The 18,826-nt window shown below is 48.4% G+C and overlaps 1 protein-coding gene across 1 annotated transcript in view; it reads right to left on the bottom strand.

Moving 5' to 3' along the window:
• Nucleotides 1-88: 88 nt before the first annotated feature.
• The window catches only part of LOC140393687 (uncharacterized), a 114,582-nt gene continuing 95,844 nt past the window's right edge, over nucleotides 89-18,826 (bottom strand). The window contains exons 8-13 of the mRNA XM_072479978.1: nucleotides 15,820-15,945; nucleotides 14,439-14,561; nucleotides 6,124-6,225; nucleotides 4,369-4,500; nucleotides 1,576-1,808; nucleotides 89-1,492 (exon numbers count right to left, since the gene is read on the bottom strand). Coding sequence (XP_072336079.1) covers nucleotides 1,605-1,808; nucleotides 4,369-4,500; nucleotides 6,124-6,225; nucleotides 14,439-14,561; nucleotides 15,820-15,945 — 687 coding nt within the window. The 3' untranslated portion in view covers nucleotides 89-1,492; nucleotides 1,576-1,604. The remainder of the gene's footprint in view (nucleotides 1,493-1,575; nucleotides 1,809-4,368; nucleotides 4,501-6,123; nucleotides 6,226-14,438; nucleotides 14,562-15,819; nucleotides 15,946-18,826) is intronic.

Genomic DNA, 18,826 nt, shown 5'->3' with positions numbered 1-18,826 from the left:
ATCCGGGGAAGAGGTTGTAGTGGGGGGGGGGGGGGGGGGGGGTTACATGAGGAGAAGGGAAGAATCACAGTCAGCAACAGTTTGGTCATAAATTTTGTATTTTTCCAAAACAGCTTTATTATTTTTGCACAAATAATAGCAGTGATGATTTAAAAACACTTGTCATTCTATCCAAACTACACACTGGGAAATGTGAATATACAGCTGAAGTACAAATTAACCATAGGTAGGGGGGGTCATCATTTCTCGAACTTTTCTCGCCACATGGCCAGCTACCACAGCCCCGGTTTTTACACCCTAATCCGTATATCTGTTAACACCTCGGTTCAATTCTTCACTTGCCGCACAGCACACTTTCATCACAGTTTTTCTTTTTTACATACAAGATTAACAACTGACAAGTTGCTTTGTTCTAAAAGGAAATGCAGGATGTCACCTGTTACAATGTCTATTTTTTTCCCCATCACAATGTACCTTAATCGATAGCTGAGGAGATGCAACTCCAGCCTCTTATCATTTGCCATTTAGAGGGCAGCACGGTGGCGCAGTGGGTTAGCACTGCGGCCTCACGGCGAGGAGGTCCCAGGTTCGATCCCGGCTCTGGGTCACTGTCCGTGTGGAGTTTGCACATTCTCCCCGTGTTTGCGTGGGTTTCGCCCCCACAGTCCAAAAATGTGCAGGGTAGGTGGATTGGCCACGCTAAACTGCCCCTTAATTGGAAAAAATGAATTGAGTACTCTAAATGTTTTTTTTAAAATGATTTGCCATTTACAAGGTTCCAACAACCCCATCAAAGGGTTGCATTTAAAATGTACAAAATGTATCGGAGCGTCGACCTCGCTAATTGATCCAGTGGATTACTGAGTCACGCGGAACAGGATGCTTCTGTGTTTACGCCCCGGTTGTTACGGGGGTACATTTTAGGAGGGACAGGTGTGGACGGGCTGCGAAGGGCCATTGCATTCCCGTGTTTGGAAGAGGAAAGGAAAGTTTGGCGAACGATGTTCTCTCCGAGGCGGATGCGTGCGTGGCCACCTGCACAAGGTCACCGAAGTTGTCCTGTGGTGCTCCTGCGTGACCCCTGCCAAAACACTCAAAGGGTACCCACACATTGAAATGAACTAGCTGCACACACAAAACAAAATACAGAGGGAACAACATCTGGGGTTTCCAGTCTCAGCTTCCACTTGATGAAAATACGGGCTGATGTTGGAAGGCGGAGCAATCGGCCTCAACTGTGATGCCCTCTCGGGTTGAATAGCCAGTAAATGCTCACACATCCATTGAGGCCTTTTGGACGGGTGGAGGAGATGACGTTCCAGGGGACATCTGGAATTGTCAAAAGCTAGATCCAACGGGGGTCGGGATTCTTAGACTCACAGTGATACCCCAGGGGCAAGCAGCGCCCCATGGCTCTGTCTGCACCCACCACCTGAGGGAAATCGATACAAGTCTACGCAGGTGCCACATGATCAAGTTCCTCCAGCACGACCTTCAGAATGGAAAGGAAGGAGATTAAACTTTGGCAGAGAAAACCACCAAGAGAAATACAAAAATTTGTTTCTAAAAACGTACCCATGCCAAAAATTGACGTAAATGAGTCTTTACAGTAACTCTCGGTTTGATTTCCTCGCCGCATTCGCAGCATCGTACTTGGCAATACCTTTCTTCAGTTCTTCCAGACATCGCTCACCAATCCTCTGCAGACTTTTCCTGAGAGCAAACTGGACCTGTTTCTCGATTGTAGGGTCTTGGCTGACAAGTTGCTTTGCGACCGCGGCAAAGGTCTCGCAGTCCGACCTGTAGGTCTATGGCAAAAAAAGAAAGTCAAGTATTACACACAAGCACCAGCACCAAGACTCGATGTTAGTGCTGGAGCACGTTGCTCAGTTACAAAGCCGCCCTGGTCCACGCCAGGTTCACTGATCTCAGCAGGGGTCGCAAAGCAGAGTTGGAAACTGATGCTAGAGGTCCCTGCGTGAGACAAGTACACTGACTCCAGTTGAAGTGCGTGGATGACAACAGCAAATTTGTTGGAATTTTTCTGCTGCTAGTTCTTTGCACGGGGAGGCTTCTTTAACGGTTTCCTCCCACAAGTCCCGAAAGACGTGCTTGTTAGGTCATTTGGACATTCTGAAATTTCCCTCCAGGCACCGGAATGTGGCGACTAGGGGTTTTCCACAGTAACTTCATTGCAGTGTTAATGTATGCCCACTTGTGACAATACAGATAATTATAAAGATTATTATTATACCCCGCACATCTTTTGGGTTGTGGGGGCGAAACCCACACAAACACGGGGAGAATGTGCAAACTCCACAGGGACAGTGACCCGGGGTCGTGATCGAACCTGGAACCTCGGTGACATGAGGCAACAGTGCTAAACATTTGGTCGATTGATTTGAATTTTTTATTACACTTTTAACTAAAACTAAATTAAGCAACATAAAGAGGGCAACAATTTTAGTGCAAAAATTTGAATGCTCAGGGGCGAGATTCTCCGACCCCCCGCCGGGTCGGAGAATCGCCGGGGGCTGGCGTGAATCCCGCCCCCACCGGTTGCCGAATTCTCCGGCACCGGATATTCGGCGGGGGCGGGAATTGCGCCGCGCCGGTTGGCGCCCCCCCCCCCCCCCCCCGCGATTCTCCGGCCCGGATGGGCCGAAGTCCCGCCGCTAAAATGCCTGTCCCGCCGGCGTAGATTAAACCACCTACCTTACCGGCGGGACAAGGCAGCGCAGGCGGGCTCCGGGGTCCTGGGGGGCGCGCGGGGCGATCTGGCCCTGGGGGGTGCCCCTACGGTGGCCTGGCCCGCGATCGGGGCCCACCGATCCGCGGGCGGGCCTGTGCCGTGGGGGCACTCTTTCCCTTCCGCCTTCGCCACGGTCTCCACCATGGCGGAGGCGGAAGAGACTCCCTCCACTGCGCATGCGCGGGAATACTGTCAGCGGCCGCTAACGCTCCTGCGCATGCGCCGCCCGGAGATGTCGTTTCCGCGCCAGCTGGCGGGGCACCAAAGGCCTTTTCCGCCAGCTGGCGGGGCGGAAATTCGTCCGGCGCGGGCCTAGTCCCTTAAGGTTGGGGCTCGGCCCCCCAAGATGCGGAGCATTCCGCACCTTTGGGGCGGCGCGATGCCCGACTGATTTGCGCCGTTTTGGGCGCCAGTCGGTGGACATCGCGCCGATACTGGAGAATTTCGCCCCAGATCTTTGACTGAAGCAACTTTGAATTAGAAGGGGCAATTTTGCTCCGTAATTTGGACATTCTGAATTCTCCCTCTGTGTACCCAAACAGGCGCCGGAATGTGGCGACTAGGGGCTTTCCACAGTAACTTCATTGCAGCGTTAATGTAAGCCTACTTGTGACACTAACAAAGATCATTATTATTAACGTCCAAACTGGTTTCTTAGGGTCTGTCATCGGGATGGGACTTTCACAAATACATCTTGGTGCAACCGGAGTTTTCCTAAATGGACCTTTTCATATTAGTGTGGGGTATTCATTCAAACCTCATTGTTACGATTCCGTGGAGAGCTCACTAGTTGCCAGTAAAGAGGCCCCTTCACTGACTCACTCCCAGCCACAACCAGAATGTCATCTTAACCACGAAACCTCAATGAGAGATGTGCTGCAACAAGGTTTTATTGCAAAACATAACAACTGAAGTTTAAGGTTTCTGACATAACCTAAACCCCCACCCCCGTCCACAACACTGCCCGATATCAGATTGAAATGAGAGATGAGGAGTAACTTTTTTTTCTTTTTAAAAAAAGAATAAAAGAGAACCTATTTCTTTTTTTCCCAATTAAGAGGCAATTTTAGTGTGGCCAATCCACCTTCCCTGCACATCTTTGCGTTGTGGGGGTGAGACCCACGCAGACACGGTGAGAATGTACAAACTCCACACGGACAGTGGTCCGGGGCCAGGATCAAACCCTGGTCCTCAACGCTGTGAGGCGGCAGTGCCAACCACCGTGCTGCCCAGCTAGTCTCACTTTAATGTGCAGATTCCGGAGTTACCCGAGGCGCAGGATCAATCTCCTTTGTCTCGGAGACCTTGGGCGAGCGCCGTTCAGCCTGGTCGCCACAAATGGGGACAAGACGGAAAGGCACTCGTGGGGATCAGAAGCCCCCAGGTGCCTGCCCTTTGGGTAGGGTGGTACTCTGGCAGTGCTGGTGCCACCTGGGCACCCTGGGACTACCAGCCTGGGAGCGCCAAGAAGCACGCAGCTAAAAGCGCTCGCTATAAGAATTTGTTCCCTTTTAGTTGAATCATGCCCAACATCTCAACAGTTCCAATAGCAATCACATTTCCAGAAGGCATTTTACTATTGGAAGGGGTCAAACTCAATAGAAAATTATACATACGTTCATCAGTCTGTCCCTTTTTGCTAGAATTAAAATAGATCGTGGGTCATTGTGTGGCTCATTCTTTGGTCTGTCCTTTTTGAAAATGTCATTTGATCTGGAGTGCTCCTTTGCAAGAATATTCTTGCCAGCCTGTGAATTAAAATACAGTACATTTGATTACCCTATATTCTCATGATGAGCAATAATGGGGATGAATCTACTGGGCCAATCTTTTAATATCAAGCTTTGATGTGACAGATGGAGAATCAGTGGAGGAAACTGCACAGTGGTTATTAATATTAAATCCACATGATCTCAATTGGTCGCAAGGACATCTACGTGTGTGCTCGGGGGGGGGGGTGGGTGGTGAAGAGAGAGAAAAAGAAAAGTGAGAAGAGAGGGAAGGCAGGAGGACGGGAGAGAGAGAAACAGACAGAGAGAGAGAGAGATAAAGAGCACAAAAAGAACGAGAAAGGAAAAAGAGATCCATCATGAGGCAGTGCTGCTCTGTTTCTGCAGCCAATCAAGGATGTCTGAACCTGGGACAATATTTCTGTGGTCTGCCACTCTGCCTTGCTATCTGAAGTTATGGTTCACTTAATTCGCAGCTGAATGAAACAATGCAGGGTTTCAAGCCCCAAGGTGCAGCAATAGGACAGGCTGGCCAACAACTCGACACAATCTGGTGATATAACCAGATAATCTGGCCCATACCAGCAGAGGAGGTCTGAGCCAAATGTCAGTGTGGAGAAAACTCAGTGAACCTTCTGGAGTGCAGCCTTGATGAACTGAAGCATGAATCAGACTCAAGCCGTCACCTTTCAGCCCCAATTCTCCGACCCATGCTAGCCCGGTTGACTTTGACCTTATCTACAAGGATAAAGCTCCACGTCTGCTGTCAAGTCTCAAAGCCTGGTCGAAGTATCAGTTGAAATTAGCACCAGTCAGTTGAATCCCACTTCCCACATAGTCCCTTGTTTGTACGGAGCAGCATAGTTAAATAAAGGTAGCCATTATTGCTCATGTTTACAGTACTAGTCCCTCCTCTGCCTAATAATTAACTAAGAACATACAATCAACAGGAATGCTTAAGGTACTCTCCCAATGCATTGGTAAACCTCATTTTGCACACGTGTCATGTGAACCAAAAGGTTTCAGGTGGGGCAGCACGTGGTTAGCACTGGGACTACGGAGCTGAGGACCTGGGTTCGAATCCCGGCCCTGGATCACTGTCCGTGTGGAGTTTGCACATTCTCCCTGTGTCTGCGTGGGTTTCACCCCCACAACCCAAAGATGTGCAGGTTAGGTGGATTGGCCACACTAAATTGCCCCTCAATTGGGAAAAAAATAATAATTGGGTACTCTGAATTTATTTTTTAAAGGTATCAGATTATTGCCTGGCCTCTGGAGCTGATGTGAGCTAGAATGGAAAATGAGCAATACACTTTATCTCGGCAAAACATCAGCTAAAAAATAATTAAACCGGATTCCTGTTTCTGCAAACATATCCAGGTTTCTATCAAACCTACCTGGAAAAAGCAGGCAAGTTCAGGTAACAGATCGAGGTCTAGTAGTGATGCCTCCTGCTAATAATCTTGGCTCACACCTGGAGGGGAAGGCCAATGCCTGTGGAACTATCCCTAAGCAAGAATCTATAGTTTAGGAGGGGTTAGAGGAGCAGGATCTCAAAACGTAATACCCACATTCTAGTTGATATAAATCCAACGAACGACAATTAACTTACATTACGCCTGAGCTATTTTGAATTCCTACCTGGCTAACTTTGCAGCCAGTTGTTGGGGCACTGTGAGATCCACTGTGGTGGCGACTGGATTCTTTGGTATGTCCACTGCTCTTATGGGAATATTTCTTCTGCTGGAGAAAAGGAGACATTGATCAGATCCATTTCTCAAACACAGTGTGGATTTCCCACCGTAACATCACCCCTCTTTTGTTGCGAGGATAGGTTTGTGCCGCGCTTGACTCTCCAGTCGCTGGTTAGCCTTACTGCACCCTTTCCAATTGACCGTTCTCCATGTGTGAACCTGGACAACAGGCGGCGTGCATCAAAGTCTGACCCTATCCTTATACAATCTTTTTTTTTTACATTTGGAGCAACCCATTATTTTTTTTCCAATTAAGGGGGAATTTAGCGTGGTCAATTCACCTAACCTGCACATCTTTGGGTTGTCAGTGGGGCGGGGGGGAGACCCACACAGACACCGGGGGGGTGGGGGTGGGGGGGGGGGGGGGGGGTGGAGACCCACACAGACACCGGGAGAATGTGCAAACTCCACAAGGACAGTGACCCGGGGCCAGGATTGAACCCGGGTCATCGGCGCCATGAGGCAGCAGTGCTAGCCACTGCGCCACCGTGCCACCCCCATCCTTATACAATCTAAACCGGTAGGTTTCTTCTCAGCAGGGATTGCTGCTTAGCAAACAGGCAATAAGGACATGCCTCATGTTACTCTTTCCCTCAAAAGGTTTGCGAACCGTTAGAATCCGATATTTTGGGTGGCACTACTGCCTCACGGCGCCGAGGATCCGGGTTTGATCCCGGGTCACTGTCCGTGTGGAGTTTGTACATTCTCACCGTGTCTGCGTGGGTTTCACCCCCACAACCCAAAGATGTGCAGGGCAGGTGGATTGGCCACGCTAAATTGCCCCTTAATTGGGAAAACTTTTTAATTTAAATCCGATTTTTGGTGAGTCAGACAGGGCCTCGGTTTAATGTTTTATGCAAAGCACCTCAGACAGTGCAGCACTTTGGGGTGGGTCAGCTTAAGATACTGCCCTCGAGCCTCTGGGGTCTGATTCAAAACCACAACTCCCTGAATCAAGGCAGGGTGTGTATCCAACTGAACCATTGCTGGCACCCAGTTGATCTAAACTGCGTCACTGCTGAGATTGGTGGTTTAGCAGCAGAGCATCGAATCCACCTACCCACCAGACTCCTGGGGAAATTCTCAAGTCTTTACCTTAAATGTGCAAAATAATCTGAACTTTAGACGGAGACTTTATATTAAATCAGCTACCCCAAGGATTTAAAATCCTTACATAATAACAGACCATAAAATGGAAACTGGCCTAATACAGTGAAAATTTAACTCAAATAATTAAATATTTCTCAGATTCGTTCCCTTGAAGGGCTCATTCTTCATTAGTTTTCTCAGCAACTAAATCAATGCTTCCTTCAAACAATAGAATTGTGGATCCATATTAAGTCAAGTAGTGTGAAAGGACAAATTTTCTATTAGTTGTTGCCATTAATGTCATTTTGCCAACCTAATAATTCACTTTACTGAAATATAGAGAACATTGGGCAATGAGGGAGTGTCACGGGTGCAAAACAATCGAGGACAGGCTGGTCATAAACCAAGACAGTACAACTGACTACTCCATGAGTATCAACAGAAAGTGCAGATTGAATTACAACCATTACAATTCCCTTCATTTGTAACACATGGAGAACTGACCAGCATTTTGATGTGAAAAATAGATGCAGCAACACACAGCACTCACCGATCAAACACCCAAGTATTGGGAGACAAATGAAAGGAACCCATGCCTTCACAACCCTAAGGCATTGCATAGTGCATAACAGCCAATAGGTTGCTTTTGAAGAGTAGTCGCTTTTGGAATGTGCCAATTTGTATGGCACAAGGTCCCATAAAACATTAAGTGATTGCACCAACTGTTTTTCTTTTTCAAGTTGAGGGATAAATAATATGGCACCGTTGGTAATGCAGCACCCACTCAGTACTGCCTGGATTATGCGCTCAATTCTCTGGAGTAGAGGTTCGTACCCATGATCTTGTATGCAAGGTCAGCACTGTAGCATTGTGGTTAGCACAATTGCTTCACAGCTCCAGGGTCCCAGGTTCAATTCCGGCTTGGGTCACTGTCTGTGCGGAGTCTGCACATCCTCCCCGTGTGTGCGTGGGTTTCCTCCGGGTGCTCCGGTTTCCCCCCACAGTCCAAAGATGTGCAGGTTAGGTGGATTGGCCATGATAAATTGCCCTTAGTGTCCAAAATTGCCCTTAGTGTTGGGTGGGGTTACTGGGTTATGGGGATAGGGTGGAGGTGTGGACCTTGGGTAGGGTGCTCTTTCCAAGAGCCGGTGCAGACTCGATGGGCCGAATGGCCTCCTTCGGCACTGTAAATTCTATGAAGAGGGGCAAGCGGTCTCCCCAGTGGGGTCTGCTGTGGGTGGTGTCATTGGGTGGGCCATGTGATTTACCAACCAGGGTGGCACCTGGTTGTGCGGTGCAGAGGGTCACAGTGCACCACCACCATCCCTGCGCTTGGAGGCTTGTGTGTGGGCAGGTCCTACAGATGGGGGTGAGCGAGGGAAGTGTGCGCAGTTGCAGTATGACATGGGTCCTGGGTGCGACACACAGATTGTGCCAACCTGACCAGGAGCAGGACAGGTGGAAGAGTGATGGGCGGGCAGGGCTTGGAAACAGCTGGGGTCCTGAGGGGTGGGCTAGCTGAAAGTGTCACTGGTCAGGTCTCTGCCCTGAGAGGGGCAGTGTGCCAGGGAGGGTGCCAAGGACCACGGTGCAGGTTTGTTTGGGTTGAGCTCTGCTATTCCCCTGCTTCCTCTGCAGTGGGGCTGAGCTTCTGATGAGTGAGCTGAGGAGTGGCAGCACCTGGTGGGCCACTGATTGAGCTTGGCCACGCCCATCCCGGTGATGGGTCAGCCGGGGGTCTGAGGGTTTCCAGAGGGACGGCCTGGGTGGGCTCCCAAATGACCAGAGGCTCTGTGAACATTTACAGGACGGAGTGAGCAGTCAGCAGAGTGAACAGCCAGAGGCCTGGAACTTGTACCCAATGGGTGCGTTTAGAATAAATCCTGCAGCAATGGCGGTCTGAGCCAGGTCACCCCGATCCCGAAGGGAACACCCCCAAATCCACGGAGCTGTGAGCAAGTCCTCCCTGCTACTCCCCCGGCCCCGGCAGCCACGCCCCCAGCCAACTGTGCAATTTTTAAACAGTATTTAAAACTTTGTTTACCTTCTCTCTTTTTTTTAAACTTAAGAGTACCCAATTATTCTTTTTTCCAATTAAGGGGCAATTTAGCGTGGCCAATCCACCTCGCCTGCACATCTTTTGGGTTGTGTGTGCGAAACCCACGCAGACACAGGGAGAATGTGCAAACTCCTCACGGACAGTGACCCAGGGCCGGGATCGAACCTGGGACCTCGGTGCCGTGAAGCAGCAGTGCTAACCACTGTGCTGCCCCTTGTGTACCTTCTCTCCTCCCCCCCCCCTTCCCTGTTTACTACTTGTAGGCTTTTGTAGTAAGGGTTACAGAAGCAAAAGTTAAAATACAGATCAGCCATTATGTAAATGATTGGCGGAACAGGCTTGAGGGGCTGAATGGCCTACCCCCCTTGGTCATGTTTCTCTTGCGGTCTGGAAGCACGTCAGTCTTGAGTAGGTGATATGGCATCTTATGTAACCTTTCCTACGGTGATTTCTTCCTCAAACACACAACAGATATCTTTGATGAATACAGTGGCTCCTTTAACAGGTTTGCATCATGGCATCAGTGTGTCTTCATGATTCAGAGAGTGTTTGAAGTGTAAACCTTCTGAACTCACATCACACGGCAGCCACCGACTTGGTCCTTGAACCAAAACTCAAGGGAGCTGGAATGCACCTTTTAAACCCAGTCGTTTCTTTCAACTTCCCAGACTAATTTCTGTTAAGTGTTTCAAACAGTTGGCACACGTGATACAAACACAGCAGAGGCACAGATGAAAATTAACACATTAACTATCCCGACCTTGAAAGTAATCAGCACATCTCCCCCCCTGCTCGACAAGGCCAGAACAGGAATTCCAATAATTTGGTGGGGCCGTTAGATTCCTGTCCGCCTGGATCAAGTTGTACTGGCTGCTGTGGGCTGACATCTCAAGAATTCTGCGTTCAATATTTTGACGTTCTTTTCGACGTGCTAGCTCGTTATTCCCAACTAAAAGGATCGAGCAATGCCAACAATTTCCCTTGATAACTGAGTCAGTCAGGAGGTATGTGTGTAAGTGTGAGCATATTTGGAGGGACCACACCCCTCACCATCTGTAAACTTCTCTCCCCCACACGAGAGTATATCTGATAAATTAACAACACAGATAATTGGCAGGTTACTTTTTGTTTTAACTTAAAGTGCAAACAGATTGCGAGCCAAAAGCCAAAAGGGGTTTTTCCTGTGAGTGATGGTGACTATACATCACTCCTGGATGCAGGAGAGCTCACGTGACACGCGGGAGAAGAAACCCTCAGGGCCACCAGTGCTGACTCTGCCCGCGAGCTGGCGCAATCCCACACAGATTCCCCAAACGCCAATGCCAACGCCTGGTGGGGCAGCAAAATGGAGAGGAAAGTGGCAGTCACATAAGCCAGTTGGCTCCCATCGCTGCTTTTTACGGGGAGTTAGCCGCTCAGCTACCTCATGGGGTTGAGGATTGCCTGTGAATAAATCAGAAAGATCGGGTTGGGGGGTAGGGGAAAGTAGAGATTCTACCCACAGCAGGAATAATCAGCATTCAGAAACGGGGGAAAATAGAATATACGTACTTTGTATCGTAGAATGAACATCACATTTTGTATTGTTGCTCACTCACTAATAACACTTAAATAAATGAGGGTTTTGCAGGCTGGATTCTCCGATTTTCAGGTTATGTCCTCTTGCCAGCGTGGGAACGGTGGCGTTTTACCACCGTGAAATCAGCGCAAAACGGCCCCCGATCCTCCATTTGGCGCGGGGCTAGCAAGCAGGCAGCGTAGAGCACCCGGCTCTAGCGGCCGATATGGCCTGGAGAATTGCTGCGTCTGTGGCCGCGCATGGCGGCCTGCAGCGGCCGCGCCGTGCAACATTGCGCCAGACGCGCGTGGATCCGGCCTGCCAAATAGTGCCCTCTCTTTGGCCAGGCTCGCCACCCCCGGACCATCCCCCAACAGTGCCTGTGCCCCTGCCAATGCCCCCTCTGCCTGCGGATTGACTCTCCCCCGACTGTGGCGCTGTTGGACTGAGTCTGCAGCCACCACACCGAGTTCCTGACAAATAATAGCATGAGAGACCCACGCTGTCGGGAACCCGGCCGGTTGGGAGCGCAGCACAGGGGGGAGGGCCTCAGGTAACATCCTGAGGACGTCGATACAGTACTCCACTGTGGAGGAGGCGGAGCAGCGTGAAAGCGGCGCTGCCCCCGATATCGGCACCGATGGTGATTCTCCGGCCGATCGGCGTTCGCAATTTTGGCGTCAGGGACTGGAAAGTCCCGCCCAGAATGGCACGTGGCAATGTCATTGGACTAGTAATTCAGGTCTCAGGCTAATGCTTTGGGAACACGGGTTCAAATCGCAAAATTTAAATTCAATTAATTAAGTCTGGAATTGAAAGAAACCATTGTTAATTTCTCGAAAAACTCATCTGGTTCACCACAACCTTGCCTGGCCTAACCTACATGGGATTCCAGACCCCTGTTGAAAAGGTCTAACAAACCATTCAGTTCAAGGGCAATGAGCAGTGATTCCCACGTCCGTGAAATAATACTTTTTTTAATACAGCTTTGTTATTTTGCATTTCACTTGTGTTCGCAATGAAAATAATATCGACTAATACAAAGTAAGAATTCTTCACTATCCTGCCAATCTATCTCAGCTCAAAGCACTTTTGGTCAAGATCAAAGTTATTATCCATCTCTCGTTGCCCTGACACTTCACAGGGCAGTATGGCCAACCACAAAGAGTTGGCCGATCCACGCTCCCTTAGTGGACCAGCTGGATCCTGCCACATTCCAGTTGCTTTAGTGGTTATTTATCTACTGCCAACCCGGGATTAACAGCACAGTAGCACAGTGGTTAGCAGGTTCGATTCCCGGATTGGGTCACTGTCTGTGCGGAGTCTGCACGTTCTCCCCGTGTCTGCGTGGGTTTCCTCCGGGTGCTCCGGATTACTTCCACAAGTCCCAAAAGACGTGCTATTAGGTAATTTGGACATTCTGAATTCTCCCTCTGTGTACCCGAACAGGAACTGGAATGTGGCGACTAGGGAATTTTCACAGTAACTTTGCAGTGTTAATGTAAGCCTACTTGTGACAATAAAGATTATTATAACAGAGGTAATGACATCAGTTTCACAATTTGCCTTTCAACTCAAAACCTCTGTGACATAAGGACACCAGTTTCCTGGATTACAAGTGACTACACTTCAAAAATGTTTCATTGACTGTAAAGCATCTGGGATATTGAGATCATGAAACACCTATAAAGATGTAGGTCTTCCTTTTTCTTTTCTGACTATCACACCACTGTACCCATCAAACCTATTTGCATTCAAAAGAATAGCTTACATTAATATAGAGGTTTAGTTGGTCCTCTGAACATCTCAACAGCCAATGAAGAACTCCCGCAGCACACCCCTAACTCTGCCACTGTAATATCCGAGAATGCCTGGGCGACATGGCACCAAGGACTCGGGTTCGATCCCCACCCAGGTCACTGTCTGTGTGGAGTTTGCACATTCTCCCCACGTCTGCCTGGATCTCAATCCCACAACCCAAAGATGGGGAGGATTGTTCATGCTAAATTACCCCTAAATTGGAATTTTAAAAAAAATCTAGTGTGCTACTTTACCGCATTTGCCAACTCTCAAATCAACTGAGCTAACTTTGTGCAAATGCTGGAGGAATTGGATTCGAAAATGGATAACATCCACTTGAATTCATTACCCACCTTAACAGTGATACCATGCATTAAACAAATGTTGCAGAAAAATCCACATTAACAGGTAGACCATCCCACCCCCATTTGTAACATTGGAGTTTCAAAGTAAGTGACAAACGATGAGGGGAGTTTTGGGGAAACATGATAAATACCTCAAATGAAACTGCTCACAAAATATTTTACCTACATGTGGACAATAGAGAGAGGATCAGTAATTAAATGGCGATTGCGCACAATCTGTTCATGCTGTTTTCCGCTAATACTACTCCCATTGTCAACGGAGGAACTCCTACTCAATCTCTCTTCATTTGGGGCAATCAAATGGACCTTAATTTCTGCACTCTGGTGCAATTCTCCGCTAGTTGACATTCACGTTGTAATGTTACATTACTTTGTATAACATAAGCTACTTTATAGATTATAGATTATAGAACATTACAGCGCAGTACAGGCCCTTCGGCCCTCGATGTTGCGCCGACCTGTGAAACCAATCTAAAGCCCATCTACACTATTCCCTTAACTTCTTTGATGTAGTCTCTACGAAAGGAAGCTCCAGACTATGAAATGAGTTCAAAGTGTTTATTGAACTATTAACACAGTTCTTAAATGAGTTCGACACTCTGCTAATCTACCTCTCTAGTAACTCAGTCTAACTATACCAGCTTGCTCTAAGCCACGTGCTAGGGTGTGATGTTGCTGCTGATCAACCCTGCTCTACTCTCTAGGTGTCTGTCTGTGGAAAGAGGCAGAGCCTGTGTGCCCTGTCCTTTTAAATGGGTTGTGCAGTGCCCCCTTGTGGTACTGCCACCTCTGGGTGTCCTGATTACCCATTGGTTGTGTCCTGTTCTAATGATCCAATGGTTGTATGTCTGCATGTCATGACATCTCTGGTGCTCCCACTAGTGGTTACTTAGTTGTAGTGTATTTACATTAACCCCTTGTGTATCTACAGTGATGCATATCACTACACACGTTTCCCGCCGGCAGCGCACCCAAGCCAGCGGGGTCCCCGGCGGCTTGTGATGGTCACAATAGGAAATCCCATTGACAAGAGGCGGGAAGAGAAAATCCCGCCACTGGTTAATGGGGGACCGCCAAGAAACACGGCTGGGGAAGCGGAGAATCCTATCCCCTGTGTTGGAAGGATTCTACTGAGCAAATCGTTACTGAAAGCTTCTCGTGAGGGAGAAAAAAATGAACATTAGAGCACAAACGTCAGAAACATTTTGGTGGAACGGTCCTTCATAAAATCAAAAGAAGCTCAGTTGTAACCGTTTCGCTAGTCATTTGTCATCTTCATAGACAATCACCAGTCAGGCACTGACGGTCTTGTTCCCACTTGCAGTACTTACATTGTCTTTCGAAGGAGCATCGTTCAGCAGCAATTGCTCTTCTTTAAATTTGACAATTGTTTCCTCCTTCATTTTGCTGGTCTTGTTTGAATACTGCGCTGGGATTTCTCGGAATATATCATCCTGAGGGAGGAGGTAAAAAAAACATGCCGAGGAATTCACAACCAGCAGTTTTCTTCTGACTCGCCGTCTGACAGGAGGGGAGAAAGAATTGGGGGGGGGGGTGCAATAAATCTTCACCCTTCCTCCCCCACCCCACCCCCTCCATTCACCCAAAGAAGTCCTTTGAGAACGAGCATCAATCTTGAAAGAAACAGCCACAATAAAAGGGCCATTAATTCCAGAAACACTCCTTCTTCCAACAGGAGACCATACGTAATCTGCAGTCTCAATGACTCTGCATCTTTAAGAAGGAAAAGGTGCTGATTTTAGATACGATCTTTTTTTAAATTTAAGAGTACACAATTTCGTTTTTCCAATTAAGGGGCAATTTAGCCTGACCAATCCACCTACCCTGCATATCTCTGGGTTGTGGGGGGTGAAACCCACGCAGACACGGGAAGAATGTGTTGACTCCACATGGACAATGACCCAGGGCCGGGATCGAACCTGGGACCTCGGTGCCATGAGGCAGCAGTGCTAACCGCTGTGCTAAAACAGTTAAACTACTGCTATATATATATTTTTTTAAATCAGAAAGTACTGTGGAATGATGCATTCCAAAGTGTATCAGTTTAAACAAAGATGATTTAATTACTGACGATGCAGAAGAAAGCATCATAAATATCCATTCTCATTAAAAGAGGAATGAAGGGACTCGGCTCAAAGCCACCATTAGTAAATCAGCAACTGAGATTTGGAGTAAATGCCGGATTTTCAGCTACATAGAAGCAATTGGACTCGTTTCTATTAACATTTGTGTGTGCATCACTCTTTCACAAAACTGAACAGATTTTGTGTAAAGTTTGATTTTTAATTCAAACAACTGCGCCAGTTAAACTGAGTTTCAGAATTTTGTTTTATTCATTCGTGGGATGTGGGTGTGCCAACATTTATTGCCCATCCCTAATTGCCCTTGAACGGAGCGGTGTGCTCGGCCATTTCAGAGGGTATTTAAGAGTCAACCATATTGCTGTGGGTCTGGAGTCATGTGTAGGCCAGACCAGGTAAGGACGGCAGATTTCCTTCCCGAAAGGACAAAAATGAACTATTAATGTTCTTACGACAATGGTTTCGTGGCCACCATTCAACTTTTAATTCCAGATTTTTATTGAATTCAAATTTCAAACCATCCGCTGTGGAGGTATTCGAGCATTACCCTGGGCCTCTTGTCCAGTGACAATACCACTAAAAAACAAGGCAGGTGCTGGAACAAACTTACATCACTGATTGCTTCATCTGAAGAGGCAGGCCGACAAGAACCCTTCTTTCCTCCATGGTCAAGGTTTTGCAGGTCTTTCCCTGTGCTCTGCTTCACCATCGCACCAGGAACGGTGGAGATTGCTTCCTAAAAATCAGGAAAAGAAAGAGTGATGGATGGTGTAGCGCCAGGGTTTGTTGAAAATCAAATCTAGCAGTGCACTGCAGCACTGGGGGAGTCCTGCTCTGTCAGAGGCACTATCTATCACATGAGGCATTAAGCTGAGGACCCACCTGCTCTCTCGGATGGACATAACAAGATACCACGACAACAATGCAGAAGACTTCACCAGTCCAGTGCCCTATTAAATTGAGCTCCAGAACTGTTTTTATTTATTATTCGTTCGTGGGATGTGGTGTCGTTGGGTGGGCTCAGCATTTATTACCCATCACTAATTGCCCTTGAACTGAGTGGCTTGCTAGGCCATGTCAGAGGGCAATTAAGAGTCTTGGCCAAAGTTGTGGCTTCTGGATGACACCCCCCCCCCCCCCCCCCCCCCCCCGGATGGACAAGGTAATGTCCTTGGATGAGGCAGGAGAAGGGAAGCTCTCTTGATATTTATGGTACGAAGTCTTACAACACCAGGTTAAAGTCCAACAGCTTTGTTTCGATGTCACTAGCTTTCGGAGCGCTGCTCCTTCCTCAGGCCACCTGAGCGCTCCGAAAGCTAGTGACATCGAAACAAACCTGTTGGACTTTAACCTGGTGTTGTAAGACTTCGTACTGTGCTCACCCCAGTCCAACGCCGGCATCTCCATATCATTGATATTTATGGGCAGTTGGTGGAGAAGGAGAGGGCTTCTCTGGAGGAGATAAGAAAATGTGGGAGGAACACATGGGTTGTGTATTTGCATATGAGGGTTCCAACGCGACAGTTCCAACACGCCACAGCAAAAAACCTCACCGACCTCCTCAGAAGACAAACACGGGACACAACCGACAGAATACCCTTCGTCGTCCAGTACTTACCCGCAGCGGAGAAACTACGACATCTTCTTCACAGCCTTCAACACGTCATCGATGAAGATGAACGTCTTGCCAAGGTCATCCCCACACCCCCACTACTTGCCTTCAAACAACCACGCACCACGCAACCTCAAACAAACCATTGTTTGCAGCAAACTACCCAGCCTTCAGAACATTGACCACGACACCACACAACCCTGCCATGGCAATCTCTGCAAGACGTGCCAGATCATCGACTTGGATATCACCATTACACGTGAGAACACCACCCACCAGGTACGCGGTACATACTCGTGCGACTCGGCCAACGTTTTCTACCTCATACGCTGCAGGAAAGGATGTCCCGAAGCGTGGTACAGTGGCGAGACCATGCAGACGCTGCGACAACGAATGAACGGACATCGCGCGACAATCACCAGGCAGGATTGTTCCCTTCCAGTCGGGGAACACTTCAGCAGTCAAGGGCATTCAGCCTCTGATCTCCGGGTAACCGTTCTCCAAGGCAGCCTTCAGGACGAGCGACAACGCAGAATCGGCGAGCAGAAACCTATAGCCAAGTTCCGCACACATGAGTGCAGCCTCAACCAGGACCTGGGATTCATGTCGCATTACATTCACCCCCCACCATCTGGCCTGGGCTTGCGAAATCCTACTAACTGTCCTGGCTTGAGACAATTCACACCTCTTTAACCTGGGGTTACCCCTATCTCTGGATCTGTAAAGATTTAATCACCTGCTAATGCTCGCATTCCAAGTATTGTCTGGCATCTTTGAATCTGTCTATATATATATGTTTCTGGAACATACCTCTTCATTCACCTGAGGAAGGAGCAGCGCTCCGAAAGCTAGTGATATTGAAACAAACCTGTTGGACTTTAACCTGGTGTTGTAAGACTTCTTACTGTGCTCACCCCAGTCCAACGCCGGCATCTCCACATCATGCATTTGAGGGGGGTAGAGGATGTGGAGTGAGGCCCTACATAGTAAAAATTCTACCTCCTCATGTGCGAGACTGAGCTTGATCTAGTTTAAAGTGGTGCACAGAGCGCATGTGACAAAAACATGCCCGAGTGGGTTCTTTCCGGGGGTGGGGAGATCAGATGCGAGCGGTGTTCAAGGGGCATGGCGCTCGCGCATCTTTTGCTGCTGCCCTATATTGAGGAAGTTCTGGGCTTCCTTTGTTGAGATTTTGGGGGTAGTGGTGTCACCGTATCCATGGGTGCCGATTTGTGGGGTATCGGGACGACCCAGTGTTGCAGGACGGGCAAATGGCTGATGTATTGGAGAAAGTGCAAAGTCCACACGGACGCCTAACACCAGAATTGAACGCGCGACCCTGGCGCGCGAGGCAGAAATGCTAACCGCTGTGCCCATTGTGGGAGCTTGCTGCACACAAGTTATCTATCTGCTCTTTCTCCTAAATTACAACAGTGACTACATTTCACCGGCTGTAGAGCACTTTGCGGTGTCTGGTGGTCGTTCAATAGCAGACGTTCCGTAAATGCAAGTCTTTCTTTCTTGGCCTTTCATCTTGTGGCTGAGGGAAGCCTCTTCCCGCTCAGCAGTGAGGGTCTTACACTGGTAAGTGCAGGTGTGGTCTTGCCTCACCGGGCACGGACAGCAGCACAATTAAAAGGTTGCGTCACTTGGGGATCATTGGATGTCCCAGGTGAGAAATGGAAATTGGGATAAAGCTGCTTTAAAGACAGGAAACTCCATTTCCTGTCCAGTGTTTTCACCCCTACTTCCCTCTGTTAGCGTCCGCTTTGGAAGTCATTGATTATTTGAAGCGATACCTTACCGAAGAGGTCATTATTCATCTGTCGAGAATCGTAAGGATAATCCCATTGCCTACAAAACCCATAGATTTACACGCTTAGTATCAAGGAATCTAGGATCACAAATCTTACATAATTGCGAGTCCAATGTTAGCACCCCGACTGTTATCCTATTAACTCAGGAAGTCCGGCAGAAAGGCTAGGAATGTCTGCTTAGCTCCTCA

Source organism: Scyliorhinus torazame, chromosome 17, assembly GCF_047496885.1.
Source record: "Scyliorhinus torazame isolate Kashiwa2021f chromosome 17, sScyTor2.1, whole genome shotgun sequence".
In the NCBI taxonomy this organism is placed as follows: domain Eukaryota; kingdom Metazoa; phylum Chordata; class Chondrichthyes; order Carcharhiniformes; family Scyliorhinidae; genus Scyliorhinus; species Scyliorhinus torazame.
The sequence above is the reverse complement of the archived record's forward strand: the minus strand, read 5'-3'. Positions and strand labels throughout refer to the sequence as shown.